The 16,616-nt window shown below is 34.4% G+C and overlaps 1 protein-coding gene across 5 annotated transcripts in view; it reads right to left on the bottom strand.

Annotated features, from left to right (window-relative positions):
- The window catches only part of MON2 (MON2 homolog, regulator of endosome-to-Golgi trafficking), a 127,761-nt gene that overhangs the window by 56,625 nt on the left and 54,520 nt on the right, over positions 1 to 16,616 (bottom strand). For all 5 annotated transcript variants that reach the window (XM_024256975.3, XM_024256974.3, XM_054527335.2 and 2 more), the window contains 11 exons: positions 14,130 to 14,254; positions 13,550 to 13,686; positions 12,661 to 12,814; positions 6,143 to 6,375; positions 3,889 to 3,970; positions 3,111 to 3,295; positions 1,548 to 1,660; positions 1,106 to 1,210; positions 636 to 716; positions 487 to 560; positions 307 to 397 (listed from right to left, as the gene is read on the bottom strand). In XM_024256975.3, the coding sequence (XP_024112743.2) occupies positions 307 to 397; positions 487 to 560; positions 636 to 716; positions 1,106 to 1,210; positions 1,548 to 1,660; positions 3,111 to 3,295; positions 3,889 to 3,970; positions 6,143 to 6,375; positions 12,661 to 12,814; positions 13,550 to 13,686; positions 14,130 to 14,254 (1,380 nt within the window). The remainder of the gene's footprint in view (positions 1 to 306; positions 398 to 486; positions 561 to 635; positions 717 to 1,105; positions 1,211 to 1,547; positions 1,661 to 3,110; positions 3,296 to 3,888; positions 3,971 to 6,142; positions 6,376 to 12,660; positions 12,815 to 13,549; positions 13,687 to 14,129; positions 14,255 to 16,616) is intronic.

Below are 16,616 nucleotides of genomic sequence, written 5' to 3'. Positions count from 1 at the left end.
ATCATGACATTTTATATAACCTATAAAACTGTATTATATTATTTTATAAAAATATTTTTAAAATGTTCAGTATATAAGAGAAATGAACACAACTTAAAATCATATGACATATTTAGACACATCACAAGCCAAATCATGTCCTTTTTACTCCTTCAACAAATGACCATAAGTGGTAAAAACCCAACAGAGTATGGTTACCATACAATCTGAGTGTTAGTTCTACTAGTAAAACACTAAGATCATAATGGATGTACATCTTATATAACTAATGTATCATATTTAAAACAGAAAGGTAGAATATCACACCTTATTATTTCCATAGGCCATATCCATTGCTTCTAGAGACAAGGAGCAAAGCGCATTTATTAAATGATGCAGTGATACATCATCAAGATACCTAAAAAGGAAATGAAGAAATAAGACATCTTGATCTAAAATATATAACTAATAACAATGTTTTTATCAATTAAAAAAACTGACTCTTACTGTGAGCTTTCAAACAATCTTGAAAGTATATTGGAAATCACTGGTAAATCTGTCATCACTGCTGTCGTTAGAACCTGAGAAGAATAAAATTAAATGTAATATATGACACTTTGGGATACACTAATTGGGTAAGAAAGACTAGAGCTTACTGTACTGGGTCCTTCTACAGCTCTCCCAGGTTTCAAGGCACCGCCACTACTAGGCTTTAATCCCAGAATCCATACAAGATGCTGTAAAATTAAAAAAAAATCAAAACGAAGAAGTTTACAAAAGTATAAAAAGTCTAATAACTAAAATTAAAATCAGTAGTAACTTCTAGTAACCAAAATTAAAATCAGTAGTAGGTTTTTAAAACCTAAAACTAAAATCACTAATTAACATTCATATAAAATAATTAATTATATTAAACATATGCAGCAGAGCTTAGGCCATTATGAGAAGCATTCCACCACTTCCTACAATATGAGTCACATCTTTTTCCCTTTCTAACTTCTCTTTTTTCATACTTACTATCTATTTTTTAGGCCTGTCCAAAACATCAAAAGGCATTGCTTAGTCTAACTGTTAGCAATTATATATAAAAACAACACTAATCTCTGACCCAGACACTTTTACATACCTGAAGAGTTGCCAAGACAAGTTGCCATGATGTTCCAAGAACAGCCCCATGGCAATGCGCCAAGTTAAGTAAAGTCCTCATACACTGGATATTTTTGGAAGTCAGCTATATTTTAAAAAGGATACATTTTCAATAATTGTTATGTATTCTTAAAAATTAAAAGCTTGTAAAGTAGCATTAATGTATTAAAAGATTTTTTAAAGAAAAAATTAAGAAAAAGATTTGGAAGGTTTTATAAGGAACAATTCATTTGATTAAAAGTTGTATTATCATATTGGTTACAATAATGTCAACTGCATAAACTAGTTTCTTCTAGTTTAAGAAAGTAGTTCTAGTAAAAGAAAGTAAATAAATGTATGATACATTTTGGCAAACACAAAGATAGGTACAAGAAGTTTCTTTGATAGCTAATTGATAACCAAGAGAAAAACAAGTACATTACCATTACTGTCCCTTGAGGCTGGACTGCTAAAGGTTGACCCACTGCCACAACTTGTTGGTGAGATTCACTTGATGGACTTATCATCATAACACTTTGGCCCTGAACGGAATATGCTAGAACACAAAGGAAAGCCTAAATAATTAAAATATATTTTTATATTGCATTTAAAGTAATGTTATATTTAAAGTTTGATTAAACCAAGTTTAGCCATACACTTATTTAAATATCAGTAATACCTAATATCTATATGAAAACATTTAAAAAACTAATGAGGGGCTGGGCACAGTGGCTCACACCTGTAATCCCAGCCATTTTGGGAGGCTGAGGCAGGCAGATCACTTAAGGTCAGGAGTTCAAGGCCAGCCTGGCCAACATGGTGAACTCCTGACTCTTCTAAAAATACAAAAATTAGCCAGGTATGTTGATGCACTTCTGTAGTCTCAGCTACTCAGGAGGCTGAGGCAGGAGAATTGCTTGAATTCAGGAGGCGGTGGTTGCAGTGAGCCAAGATCTGGGTCACTGCACTCTAGGCTGAGCGACAGAGTGAGACTCTGTCTCAAAAAAAAAAAAAAAACACAAAAACTTCATGAGGTACAAAAACCAAGACAAGTTAAGCAAATATTAAGTAATTTTCCATACAACATAAAATTATATAACTTTGGTAGATTTCTTCATAAGCAATACAGAACTAGAACACATTCTAAGTATTTTAAACACGTATCCCTGGTATGCTTTTTAAGTTAGAGACCAATACATTTTCAGTTTGAAAACTGAATATTAGCCTGTAATACCAACTACTTGGGAGGCTGAGGCAGGACTGCTTTAGCCCAGTTCAAGATCAGCCTGGGCAATATAGCGGGATCCTGTCTCATTAAAAAACGTATAAACAAAAAAAACCCTAAATATTACATTGAAATTTATATTACATGTAACAAACAAGTATTTTCAAAGAATTCAACAAGAAAATAAATTTTTGAATGTAAGTTTAACCTAAGTGGTTGCAAACATTACTGTTCTACTAGTTCCATTAAAAAAAAAATAACAATCACCATTTCAATGGTATCTCATAGTTTACAAAGGACTTCCAGATTTATCTTATTTTACTCTCATAATTATTGTTTAAAATTGTTATTACCAGTTGAGTATCCCTTATCCGAAATGCTTAGGATCACAACTGTTTCCGATTTCAGATTTTTTCAGATTTTTGAATATTTATATTATATATACTTATGCATTTATTTGCATAATATATTTGTAAATACTTAGGTTTGCATTATATACCTATTCACATTATATACTTATCCAATGAGCATTTCCTTTGTCATGTTGGTGCTCAACAAGTTTTAGATTCTGCAGCATTTTAGATTCTGGATTTTTGGATATCCCAACCCCACACCCTACCCCCCCCCCTTATTTTTAAAGAGCTCTCAGGGACATTAATTTCCCCAAGGTCACAGAGTCAGTATGTGAAAAAGCAGAGACTTAAACTCAGATGTTTATAATCTTCTGTCTACACCATATCATCTCACTACATAGAGAGAATTTTGAGTAAGCCTGTCTTACATTTGTTGGAAAGTGTAGCTGCAGTGGTGGTATTCAATACAGTAAGAGCATAATGGGGAGGCAGGGAACCTTTGCATATTGCAGTTATAAAGGCATCTCTTGAAGTTACAAGGCCCAGTCTTCCACAAAGAGCAGCCATAGTCAGTTCAGCTTTTAAAATATTCTCAGTGGCAGCTTCATCTGTGCTGAAAAGAAAGTATTTCATTTAATGTGATTAACTTATTTTTAATTACATTGTAAAGCATGATGTGGAATTAAGTATTCAGTGATGTTTTAAGAAAATCTATAAAAAAAATTGTCAAAATATTACCAATATACTTAAGGAATTTTAATCTATTAACATAACCTGAAAAATTTGAACTGGGTAAAAGCAATGAATAATAATACATGTATTTATTACTGAAGAAAATGACCAAGAACATAAAGATTTAGCTTAAAATATCAAGCATTTTGAAACCAGTAAATTTTTAAATCCTAAAGAAAAAGAACAAAGAAATTAAATATAATCATAATTGCAAAAGTAGTTGTAAGTCTTGAAATGAAAAAGGCATTCTATAATTTTAGGACTGTATTTTCCATTAAAACATCATGACAATTCTGGTGGCTTGGGGAAGGGCAAGGACAGAATGAGGAAGGGGGATGAGGGAAAAAGAATAATGTTTCACACATATAAAAAACTAATATTAGAAAATAATTCTAGGGACAAATGTAAGTAAACCATTTTAATGTGTTTTTTTAACTGACACAGTTCAATATAAAACTTACAAAGACTTAATACCTGGCATCAAGAAGGAGTGAGAGTGCAGCAAGAAGACCACACCAGCAGGCATTCACCATTTCTTCCCAAACAGCCCTACTAACTTAAAGGAAAAAAACATACAATATTTAATTGTAATTATAGATAGCACAATATTTATTAATATGTGACATTCTAAAATTTTCCTGGACAATATGTCAAATATTCCATTAACAACTTAACTATTAAATACTAATATTCCGTATTTAAAAATCTAAAAGAATGAAAACTCAGAAGCCGTACTATAGTTTCAGACTTGAAGAAGTCTTAAAAATAAGTTGTTTTAAAATATCTGTGGTAAGATCTTTCTGTACACAAGTTAAATTTTATATATATATATCTTATATATATATATATATATTTTTTTTTGAGATGGAGTCTTGCTCTGTTGCCCAGGCTGGAGTGCAGTGGCATGATCTTGGCTCACTGCAACCTTCGCCTCCTGGGTTCAAGAGATTTTCCTGCCTTAGCCTCCTGAGTAGCTGGGATTACAGGCACACACCACCACACCTGGCTAATTTTTGTATTTTTAGTAGAGACAGGGTTTCACCATGTTGGTCAGGCTGGTCTCAAACTCCTGACCTCGTGATCCACCCACCTCGGCCTCCCAAACTACTGGGATTACAGGCGTGAGCCACCATGCCCACCCATATTTTTTTTTTTTTTTTTTTTTAAGAGACAGGGTCTTGTTATGTTACTCAGACCGGACTCAAACTCCTGGGCACAAGCAATCCTCCTGCCTCAGCCTCCCAAGTAGCTGGGATTATAGGCACATGCCACTATGCCCAGCTGATATCCTTTCCTTTCCCTTTGCCTTCATCAACCCAAACTTTCTCAGCCTGTGTGACCAGTTGGAGTGAGGGCAGGGTGCAGTGTAACAAACTGGCTCAGCCAGGAGACTGATTACATACACCGAGAATCAAGCAAATAAGTAAATACACTGAGCAAAATGTGAGCAGGTTCCACACTGTTGGAGAAGGGAATTACAAATACAGAAAGTTAAAAATAAACCTTGCGGTACTGAACTGGAACTGAAGAAACTAGTGTGATGTCATGGTAATTCAATATAGAGAAACAGACATTTTAGAAATGTACAGAGACGTGTGCTTGTGTGTGTGGGTGTGTGTATGTGGGTATGTATTTCCTATCCAAGTGGCGAAAAGCATACCTAGTATCCCTGTGTTCGTTTCAATACTATTCTCCACTAAAAGGAACCAGGGCTTCCTGGAGAAATGACTGACACCTGGGATGGACAAGAATCATCCAAGATCAGCCTGGAACATCTTGTTCTATCAAATAGTAAGGAAGTGCTCAGAGAATGTCAAAAGGGCATGGGACATGTCCAAAGGACACATGGGTCATCTTGAAAGAGGTCCCATTGGCCATGTTGGGAACAATCTGAGCATCAAACCAAATAATAATAAAGACTGTAATCCTCTGAATAAAATAGGAATCCATGAATCTATACTAATATAAGTGAATAATTTTTAAAAAATAAAAAAATGCAGATGGGAAAGCACTCTTTTGTAGTAGCAATCTGAAAGTATTTTTCCACAAAAAGTTAATAATTAACTGTACACTGAAGAAACCAGGCTGACATTGTATTAACCAACTCATAGAAGTGAGCATCTCCAATAATGACACAAATTGATACTGTAGTATGCTTCCTAATGTAATGATACAGTAAGTACAGCACAGCAACATTTCTGTGCCAGTCCTGTCAAAAATGAATAAGCTGAATGTAATTATGAAGGAACATAACACAAACTCAAACTGACTGACTTGTACTCAAAAAAGTAAGGTCATATAAAACAAGGAAAAACTAAGAAACTTCCAAGTTGAGACATGGCAACTAAATTCAACACATAAAAGGACATCACTAGGGCAACTGGCAAAATTTGAATGAGACCTGGAGTTAGATGATAATATTGGATTGACGTTAAATTTCTGATGGCGATTGTACTATGATATACAGGAGACTAACCTTATTTTGAAAAAATACACACTGATGCATTAAAGGGTAGTAATACAGCATAATGTCTGCAACTTCTTCTATAAATAGGTCAGAAAAAAGTATAGTCACATGTATATAATTCAAGAAAATGGTAAGGCAAATGTGGGAAAGTGGTTAACACTTGAGAAATCAGGGTGAAAGAGTTATAAAAACTACAATTTTTGCAAATTGTCTATAAATTTCAAATTATTTCCAATAAAAATTAAAAATACAGACTCATACCAATTTCCTTATCCATTTGGTCTGATGTTGACTGTAAATCCTGCTGTTCTGTCGACTGTGTTGGTGAAGAAGCTTCTTCAGTGGTGGTTTGACATTCTGTTTCAACCTCTCCTAACTCTCCTTCAATCATACTTGTGATTCCACGAACAAGGTCTAGCAAACAATGGAATGCCACAGACATGGCGTAACCTTCAGGTATAGTTGGAGGCTCAACTTTGTCCAACATTTCTAAGCTGAAATTATGAAAAATATAGAATACTCATGAGAAGCCACAACAAAAAAAAATACATAAAACTATTTTCTACAATTTACAGACTACAGAAATTAAGATTAACAGAATAGCAAAAAATAAAGGGACATTACCAAATTTCTTTCATTTAGGGAAGAGATCTCTTCATGGTATTCTAAAAACCTGATTAGAAAAATTAAGGCCTGACCACTGCCACAGCTAATTATTTTAATAATCTACTTCTCATTCTCCCGAGTTGTGCCAATGTTTTCATTAAATATTAGATATTAGAAAAATTAAGACTGACATGCAAAACACAATGAGATAAAACTTCTTAAACTCTGACTTGTGCTTTAAAAATAAGATGCCATTGGCCGGGCGTGGTGGCTCACACCTGTAATCCCAGCACTTTGGGAGGCCGAGGTGGGTGGATCACAAGCTTAGGAGATCGAGATCATCCTGGCTAACATAGTGAAACCCCGTCTCTACTAAAAATATAAAAAATTAGCCAGGCGTGGTGGCAGGTGCCTGTAGTCTCAGCTACTTGGGAAGCTGAGGCAGGAGAATGGCATGAACCCAGGAGGCAAAGCTTGCAGTGGGCCAAGATTGCGCCACTGCACTGCGGCCTGGGCAACAGAGCAAGACTCCGTCTCAAAAAAAAAATAAAATAAAATAAGGTGCCATCAAATCAAATCACTCCTATGAAGAGGAAGATGCTTTTCATGCTGTGAGATGCCCAGCTCACCTATCATTTCAAGTACAATCTGCCAACAAGGTGAGAATAAGAGCATCAGTGTGTCAAGTTCAAACTGCGGAGCAATTTTTTACCCCATAGTTAGGAGAAAGTTTTCAGCAGGAAGCACAATAAATCTGTTTTAAATCATGGCAGGTAGTGAACTATGGTTCTAAACCTCTTAAAATTGATATCTGGCAAAATAATTCCTAGAAAAAAGAGTAATTCAATTGACAAAGAACTAATGATTCTGGAACAACTGGATATTCACATGCAGAAGAGTGATGTTGGACCCCTATCTCACACCATATGCAAAATTAACTCCAAAATGAATCAATGATCTAAATGTAAGAGCTAAATCTATAAAACTCTTAGAAGAAAACATGGGTAAAAATCTTCATGACCTCGGATTAGGCAAAGGTTTGTTAGATATAACACCAAAAGCACAAGCAACAAAGGAAAAAACTGATAAATTAGATTCATCAAAATTAAAAACAATTGTACTTCAAAAAGCAGCAATCAAGAAAATGAAAAGACCCACAGAATGAAAGAAAACTTTTGCAAATCACATATCTGATAAGAGACAGGCATCCAGAATATATAACTCTTAAAATTAAATAAGAAAAAGACAATACAATTAAAAAGGAGCAACGGATCTGAATAGACATTTCACCCAATATGACATATAAATGGCCAAGAAGCACACAAAAAAATGCTTGTCACCAGTCATTAGGGAATGCAAATCAAAGCACGGTAAGATATCATTTCATACTCACTGGGATGACTATGATAAAAAAGATTAACAAGCATTGCTGAAGATGTGGAGATATCTGAACCCTCCTCACACATTGTTGGTAGGAATGTAAAATGGTATAGTTGCTTGGGAAAAGAGTTTGGCACTTCCTCAAAAATGTAAACATACAGTGACCATATAACCCAGCAATTCCACTTACTAGTTGTATACCCAACAGAAATGAAAACACATGTCTATGCAAAAACTTACAGACAAATGCTCATGGTAGTATTATTCATAATAAACAAAAGTGAAAATAACCCAATATGCACCAATTAATTTAAAAAAAGTGATTCCATATATTGGAATACCATTCAGACATATAAAGGAATAAAGTATGAACATATTCTCAACACAGATGAACCTTCAAAACATTATGCTGGGCCGGGCACAGTGGCTCACACCTGTAATCCCAGCACTTTCGGAGGCCGAGGCGGGTGGATCACGAGGTCAGGAGATCAAGACTATCCTGGCTAACATGGTGAAACCCTGTCTCTACTAAAAAATACAAAAATTTAGCCGGGCATGGTGGCAGGAACCTGTAGTCACAGCTACTCGCGAGGCTGAGGCAGGAGAATGGCATGAACCTGGGAGGCAGAGCTTGCAGTGAGCCAAGATCACGCCACTGCACTCCAGCCTGGGTGACAGAGCAAGACTCCGTCTCAAAAAAAAAAAAAAAAATTATACTGATGTGGGAGCTAAAAAAGTGGATCTCATTAAAGTAGAAAGCAGATTGGTGATTCCCAGGGGCCAGGAAGGGTGGAGGTTTGGGGGTAAAGAGAGGTTGATTAATAGGTACAAAAATACAATTTAGCATCTAACAGTTCAGTCGGGTAACTACACTTGACAATAATCTATTGCATATTTTAAAATACCTGGAACACACGAATTCAGATGTTCCCACCATAAAGAAAAGATAAATGTTTGAGGTGATAACACAATTACCCTGATTTGATAACTACACATTATATAAATGTATCAAAATATCACATTTACCCTGAAAATATGTACATTTATTACATAGCAATTGAAAAAAATTATGTTGTGTCAAAGAAGTATGACACAAAATAACATTTATTGTGTGATTCCATTTATATGAAATATCCAGAATTGGCAAATCAATAGGTGCAGAAAGCAGATTAGTGGTTGCTAAGGAGCTAGAAGAAGGGGGATTGGGAAATGACTGCTAATGGGTATGAGGTTTCTTTTAGGGGTGATGAAAACTTTCTGGAATTAGGTAGTGGTAATGGTTGTACAACTTTGTAATATAATGAAACCATGAATTGTACACTGTAAAAGTGTGAATTTCATGGCATATGAATTATCTCAAAAGTAAAATTGACATTACTAAAGATTACAATGAAAATGCTAAGAAAATGTCCTACCTCAAAATCTTAAAGTTTCTGAATCATCAAGGTAGGTAATTAATAAAGAAATGCTAAATTCAAAAAAAACATAATAAGAACATCTATATATAGTGATCATTCGCTGAGCAAATACTCTTAGCCTAGGACTCTACTTTTTTAATATGTATTATCTCATTTAACACCCTAAGAGACACAGATAATAAAACTGAGGACTAATATGACAGTTATCAATGAGAAGTTTTTAAAATCAAGTCTGACACTAAAGCCTACCACTAATGTGTCAACTCTTGAGCTTTTAAAAATTTATGTAATCATTAGAAATATATTTACATTGTTGATCATGAAATTTAAGTTCTAGAGCTGGAGGCTATTAGCAAACTAATGCAGGAACAGAAAACCAAATACTGCATGTTCTCACTTATAAATGGGGCTAAATGATAATAACTTATGAAGACAAAGAAGGAAATACCAGACACTGGGGTCTACTTGAGGGGGGAGGGTGAGAGGAGAAAGAGGAGCAGAAAAGGTAACTATTGGGTACTGGGTTAACATCTGGGTGATGAAATAATACATACAACAACTCCCCATGACACATGTTTACCTATTTAACAAACCTTCACATGTACCCCCAAACATAAAAGGAAAGTGAAAAATAGAAAGAAACTTAAGCTCAAATGGGGAGATAAAGTTTACGGCTTTAATCTTTCCCAGGCCAATTAGCCTTTGAGAGCCACATCCTAAATAAATCAGTGTTAAGCATCTCATTAGACAAATTCCTATTCTCAAAGAATATGTGATCTATTGGGAAAATGTATCTAAAACATAAAATAATCCAAAACATCAGAAACTCCAATTCTCCAATTCTATGGCACAGACTTTAAGCATTAGGAGAAAGGGTAATTTATACTTTTTATTTATATCATAAACCTAAAAGAAAACACATACTTTCTTACCTCACTGTTTCAGTGCTACTTTATTAGAATTTCTGCATAAATTCCACTTTGAGATAAAATGTAATTTATCTGTTTAAACATTTTAAACTTAAGGTCAAATTGCAAAAACTGTCACAAGTCCAACTTTGAAGGGATCTGTAGTGTAATAAATATAGAAGAATATGCCACCAATACTTACGTCAAAACTACTTCTATCTATATATCACTTAAGTTTTCAAATTATACTCAAGCAGTCAATAAAAGAACAGAATGCACAATCAAGATGTACACATATGCCTTCAAAGAAAATAGTGAAATCATTTTATATTGAACCTCACAATGAATGAATGAAAGATGCCAATTCAACAGTTAAGCTCCAGTGTGAACATACTAACCCATGTACAAAAGAACACCCAGTATTTTCTGGCCATTTATTATTTCAGAATTAAGCAATTTCAGTATGTATAGCACTAAAAAAAAATCTATGCATATGTTCCTTTAGAGATTCAGTCCTAATCTTGTCTTAAAGATGAGAAAATTCAGATCAAGTGAAATCAAGTGCTATACTCAAAATCACAGTATTTAGTAGCAGAACTAGTTAAAATCCAGTATCAATAAACAGTGTTGGTAGGCTTTTACTAATAAATTTTAAAAAGGAGTTCTACAACCCAGACAAGTATCTATTATTTTGTGGCTTGTTTCTTTTTTTTTTTTTTTTCCTTCCTCAAGCACACATCTTCACTCCCTCCCTTTACGCGTCTGCTCAGTATTATTTCCTCAGGGAGACCCTTTCTGTCCCCATCTTCACCTTGGTCATTCTCTATGCCCTTAACTTGCTTTTTCTTCAAATTAACCACTACCCAAGGTTATATTATATATTTACTTGTGTATTTATTTATTTACTATCTCACTCACTAAAGTGTAAGCTCTATGAAGGCAAAAATTTTCTTCAGCGTTGGTTTTTGTTCAGGTTATAAAATGAGGTGGGAAGGTGAACTAGATAATTAATGTCTCCTTTAGTGCTAGATATCTGATTCTTTTACAACTTAATTCTCTAGTATACTTGAGTCATTGACCTTTTGTACAAGGCAAAGCCTAAAAAATACTAAGTAATTTTAATATAAATGACTAAAAATAACAATGAATTTTAATTAAAATATTTCAGTCTTCTATGATTCTATACTTTTATAATTTTAGGCAAAATAAAGCTGTAAGGTAAAATATACCTAGGATGATACAATGCAGACTGACACACCAGAGAAACTGATGATTTTAACTAGCCAAAGATTCTGTTTCACTTCTATTTTTTTTAAGAGATGGGGTTTCGCAGTTACCCAGGCTGTACTCCAACTCCTGAACTAAAGTGATTCTCCTGCCTCAGCCTCCTGAGTCTGTTTCATATTAAGTCTTGATTTATGTCATAAGGATAGTTTTATTTTATTTTTAGACAGAGTCTCGCTCTGTCGCCCAGGCTGGAGTGCAGTGGCATGATCTCGGCTCACTGCAACCTCTGCCTCCCAGGTTCAAGCGAGTCTCTTGCCTCAGTTTCCCGAGTAGCTGGGATTACAGGTGCACACCACCAACCCAGCTAATTTTTGTATTTTTAGTAGAGATGGGGTTTCACCACATTGGCCAGACTGGTCTCGAACTCCTGACCTCAAGTGATCTGCCCACATTGGCCTCCCAAAATGCTGGGATTACAGGCGTGAGTCACTGTACCTGGCCAAGGATAGTTTTAATTATACATACCAATTACTCAAAATATATCTATAACTGCCTCATAGTAACTATAGCAATGTTAAATCCATGTAGTATTGATTGCCTTATTTCTGTAAGTACTGTATCTCATTAAGAGTTAAGAAAAAATCAGTAATACATTATTGAGTATGTATTTGTTAAATTGAAATGGCTAATGACAAACAATTTAAAAATAACAGATATGGAATCCATTAAACACTTTTTAATTAATTAAAAACTAAAATTTCCATGTGTTAAACCCTAACAATGATTAGATAAGCACTTAAAATAACTTTTCTTACATATAGAATTCTGAAAATTAGATATATCACTACTCCCATTGTATAGATGAGAGAAATGAGGTTAAAAAAAAGAAAAAAAGATTAATTTGCTGATAGTAACTCAGCTAATATTAGAAGATCTAAGCCCAAGTGGTCTGAAACTAATTCATATACTTAAACCAAAAAGCTGTATAGGAGAGCTAATAGGTCCCTATGTAAAGAAATCACAGTTTGTTTTATAATGCTGTTAGTCTACAAACAGCACAAAAGAAAACAAATAAAATCCAGTCCTAGATACAATTTTCAAAATATGATGAAAGAAAATGAGCTCTAAAATACATTAGAAGTACTGGGTCTAAAATTTAAAATATAATAGAGAAGCATTTTAGGTTAAATATCACCCCCAACAACATCATTCCTTATAAAATGATGCTACTACTACTTACTAGGTGGCTTTAGCACTGCCTTGAACTGTGATTGTCAGAATAGGTATCCAGGTTCCCCTATATTCAAATGCTGGTAGCAAAGTAACACCTCCACCAATCCCCACCATTCCTGAGTTAGCTGGTGCTGAGACTGAGCCACCTAAATTATTGTTTCCTGTTAGAGAAGAAGGGAAAAAAAGGAAAGACACTAATTTACTACTTGACTACAAATCAGTAATAGTCAAACACCTGGCCAATCTTTAAAAAAAAATTTCTGTACTATCAGAATGGGTATTGCAGAAATAAATGAAATTTATCAGTACTACTTTGTCTATCAGAGAATCTTCCTATTTCCCTAAAATACCATTTCCCTTTTTAAAATAAAAGCTACTAGAGGAAGTAAAAATACTGATGAATGTTTAGCCTATCTTTCATTAGACCACTTTTTATCAGAAGTGGGAATAAAGTATACAAAACCATCACTCAGTACAAAGTGGAAGAGAACGAAGGTAAAGGGAAACAACAAACCATATAGATTCCCAAACAAACTCCAACCATGTTAACCCCTTTAAGAGAGGGACTAAGTCTTCCCAAGGTGGTAACCATCTAGACTCTTCAAAGGGAGTCATCAAAATAAAGGTTCTTTTAAAATGAAGATTAGCATCTAAACTTTTGTTCTTATGTGATCAGAGAAACTGAAAGTATGTCACAGAAGAAAACCTATTCTGGAAAAAAGAAACACAACTGCTTCAGTGACATCAGATTATTCTTTAAGTGCAATTCTTTACTACCAACATGTTTAGGTAACCCAAATTTCTCTAGTCACAGAATTTCATAATATCCTCTCAGAATAGTCAATACTGTAACTTATGGCAGAATATAAGAAACAAAATTATGAGTATGTTTTTACCAGCTTGGTTGCTTGTTGCAGGAGTTCCAGTAGGGGGGACAAGAAACAAGGACTGTATAAAAGATCCCAGTGCATTTACAATATCACGAAAAACCTTGGTAGAATGCTGTTTCATATCATAGGACTGACAAAATGACCTGTAAAATAATTTAAAAGGTTTTTGGGAAAAACATTTGAATATATTAAAAATTGTAAACCTTTTTATAGCAAGTGATATTACTATAAGAGTTACCAAACTATACTAAAACATTCTTCATTACAACTCAGTAATTTTACCAATTTAGGACAAAGGTTCAGATAGAGGTCACAGTTCTAAAAAAAATTATTTTGGCTATATTCAATCAGTAAATTCAGACTGATGTCTATCACTCACCACGTGTTTACCTCACAGTTCTTTACCACATCTACACGCCCTACCCATCCTTATAGATACAATACCCTATTTTCTTTGTTTAGAAATCACTAATATTGGGAATAAATACCAAAAGTCTTCTGACTAGTTTATTAACCTATTATAGGTTAGTTTATAGGTTAATAAACATTAACCTATCTATTTAACAAACTACTGCTGAGGTTTTACCTTAATAGTTGAGGCTGCACACAGAATCTGTGTATTGATTCCACTGCAACAGCTCGTAGCCACTGTGGTTTATCTGCATCCAGAAATTTCACCAGAAGTGACAGAAATATCTCACATTCAGTTACCTAAAAATATATGATTTTTAATACTATTTCTTTGAATCAAAGAGAAGAATTATAGACTGTGTTCTTATTCTTAACTTAGTGCTATGGACAAACCAATAAAATCTTGTAGATTAGAAATCAACTCTTAATGGGGAGTGGAGAAAGGAAATGTAGTTATACATGGAAACATTAACAGTAAAAATAATCACAGTGTTTCTCTAAATATATCCCTGAAAACATTAGTAATCTGCTAATACGGTTAATCCTTTATCCTTGCTCTTTAGAAATCAGATAATATCATCATGCCATCTCCATTTCTAAAAACTGCCAGACAGCACGTACCACATAAACTGCTGACAGGATGCACATTCTACTCTTCAGAGCAGTTTTTCCATACTTTCTTTTGCTACTAAAGAAACAAAGAGGCAAACCAAAGGGTGCTTAGTATAAATTTTATAGTAGAAAAATAAGGAGGAACCTATGGCAGTTGACAGATGTAAAGTATATAACTATTAGAACAGGGCCTGTACTGCTAATTAAGTATTAATTATCATTACTGTTGTTGCTAATATAGACCATTTCTCAGCAAGCTCTTTGTAAATAATGTTCAAGGCACACCCAAGGCATTATTCATTACATGTCTGATAACTGAATGAACAAACAAAAGCTAACCAGTTTATCCAAAGGTAAATGGATTGTTTTTGTTACTTATTAATTGACAATACAGCAGGACCTCTGGGAGGTAAAAATTAAGCTGACGTGGTGATTATTAGGCCAAACTGATTCTTGCTACTAGGTACAGCAAGTTACTGGATGTTTTAGCTGGGGTATCTCAAAATGAGTGAACCATAATGTGAGACAAGAAATTTGGGGAAATATAGTAGCCCTCAGGCTTTTAGTGCAAAGTCTTAGCTGCTAGTATTTTCTAATGCCTTTCAGTATCTTTAACTGGATGCTTAAAAGAAGGACATAATCATAATGACACAGTAGGAGGAATAACTAAAAACAACATTATCACTTAGACTGCTAATGACTGGGTAAGTATACACAGAGGCTTGGCATTGTCCTAAACATGATAAAGCTTAGTTTAAATAAACTAGATCAGGAGTCAGGTGGCTCAACTTCTTTATCCAGCAACCTTGTGCATAAGGACAAGCGTGGTTGCCTTTCTTATAAATAAAGGATGAAAATATTTACATCTTTCTGGGAAATCAAATGAGAAAAATGTAAGAATAAAAACATCCCCTAAACATGACAAAGTGCCATGCAAATGAAGAGGGCATTATTTTTTCTAAACAAAATGACCCCTCTTAGAGAAAGAACTGAAAAAGAAAGACCCATGCTAGTGACTCATTGGACAACAGCTCTATCTACTGGAGGGTTTGAATATTAGTAAGCCCTTCAACAAGTGCAATATCAGCTTTACAAGTGGCATAAGTGGCATATAAGTGTGTGTGAATGAATTTAAGGTTCATCAGCTAAGCTCTGAGGCAAGAATACAAAGGATCTCAGAAACATCAAGTATATTACAGCCAAAGGAATAACATTATAAAACTTGCCTTGAAAGCATATGATTTTTTCTCTATGACACAATGACTATAACACAAACCAATCATTTATCAATTTATACTGGAACCACTAAAATCTTATGATTTGGGTAAAAAAAAGAGGCTCTCTCCTGAAGTCTGGAACGTTGTTCTCCTATTGTTTCTTCTTGTCAAGTGTGAAAGTTTGAGCAGAGAACTAGTGTTGAGAGCACTGAACACTGAACAAGGGCCTCAGTGGAGAAAACCTACTATGAATCTGTTAAGTCTTTCCCCCAAGTGGCTGCACTCATAATGAAAACAGGTATTAAGATTAGCATTTATGGTGTAAATCCAATTTTTGTAACCCAGATACGTCATAAACTCCACTATACCAACATGAAGGGTGATGAATGTTTTTGAACTCCTGTAGTACTTTGGTAGTTGATTATTATCTAAATGTCAAGAGACATCTAATGGCTTAAGATGAATCAAAGTTACTGAGGTAGACATTCTAATCTCAATATCACATAGATATCTATTAAAGAATCCTGTATGTAAGCATTGACTTGGCAGACAATGAAGAAAATCCGGTAGCACATTCATGCAGGAGTCTATTTGTCAGGAGCTTGTCAGAGTTAACAACGTTGGAGCTAATAGATTTGTTAGTGATGAGATCTTTTGTTAGAGAAATGTCTGTGAAGTAGTAGAAAATTAGTTTGGACAAGACAATTTAGCCTCACTGATTCCTTTCTAAAAACAGTAAGTCAAGGGCAGAAAAGAGATATGCTAGCCTCTTTCTTTTTTCTTTTTTGAGACAGTTTCACTCTGTTGCCCAGGCCGAAGTACAGTGGCTCAAT

This window comes from Pongo abelii, chromosome 10, assembly GCF_028885655.2.
Source record: "Pongo abelii isolate AG06213 chromosome 10, NHGRI_mPonAbe1-v2.0_pri, whole genome shotgun sequence".
Taxonomy (NCBI): domain Eukaryota; kingdom Metazoa; phylum Chordata; class Mammalia; order Primates; family Hominidae; genus Pongo; species Pongo abelii.
This window is presented reverse-complemented; position numbering and strand designations above follow the sequence as displayed.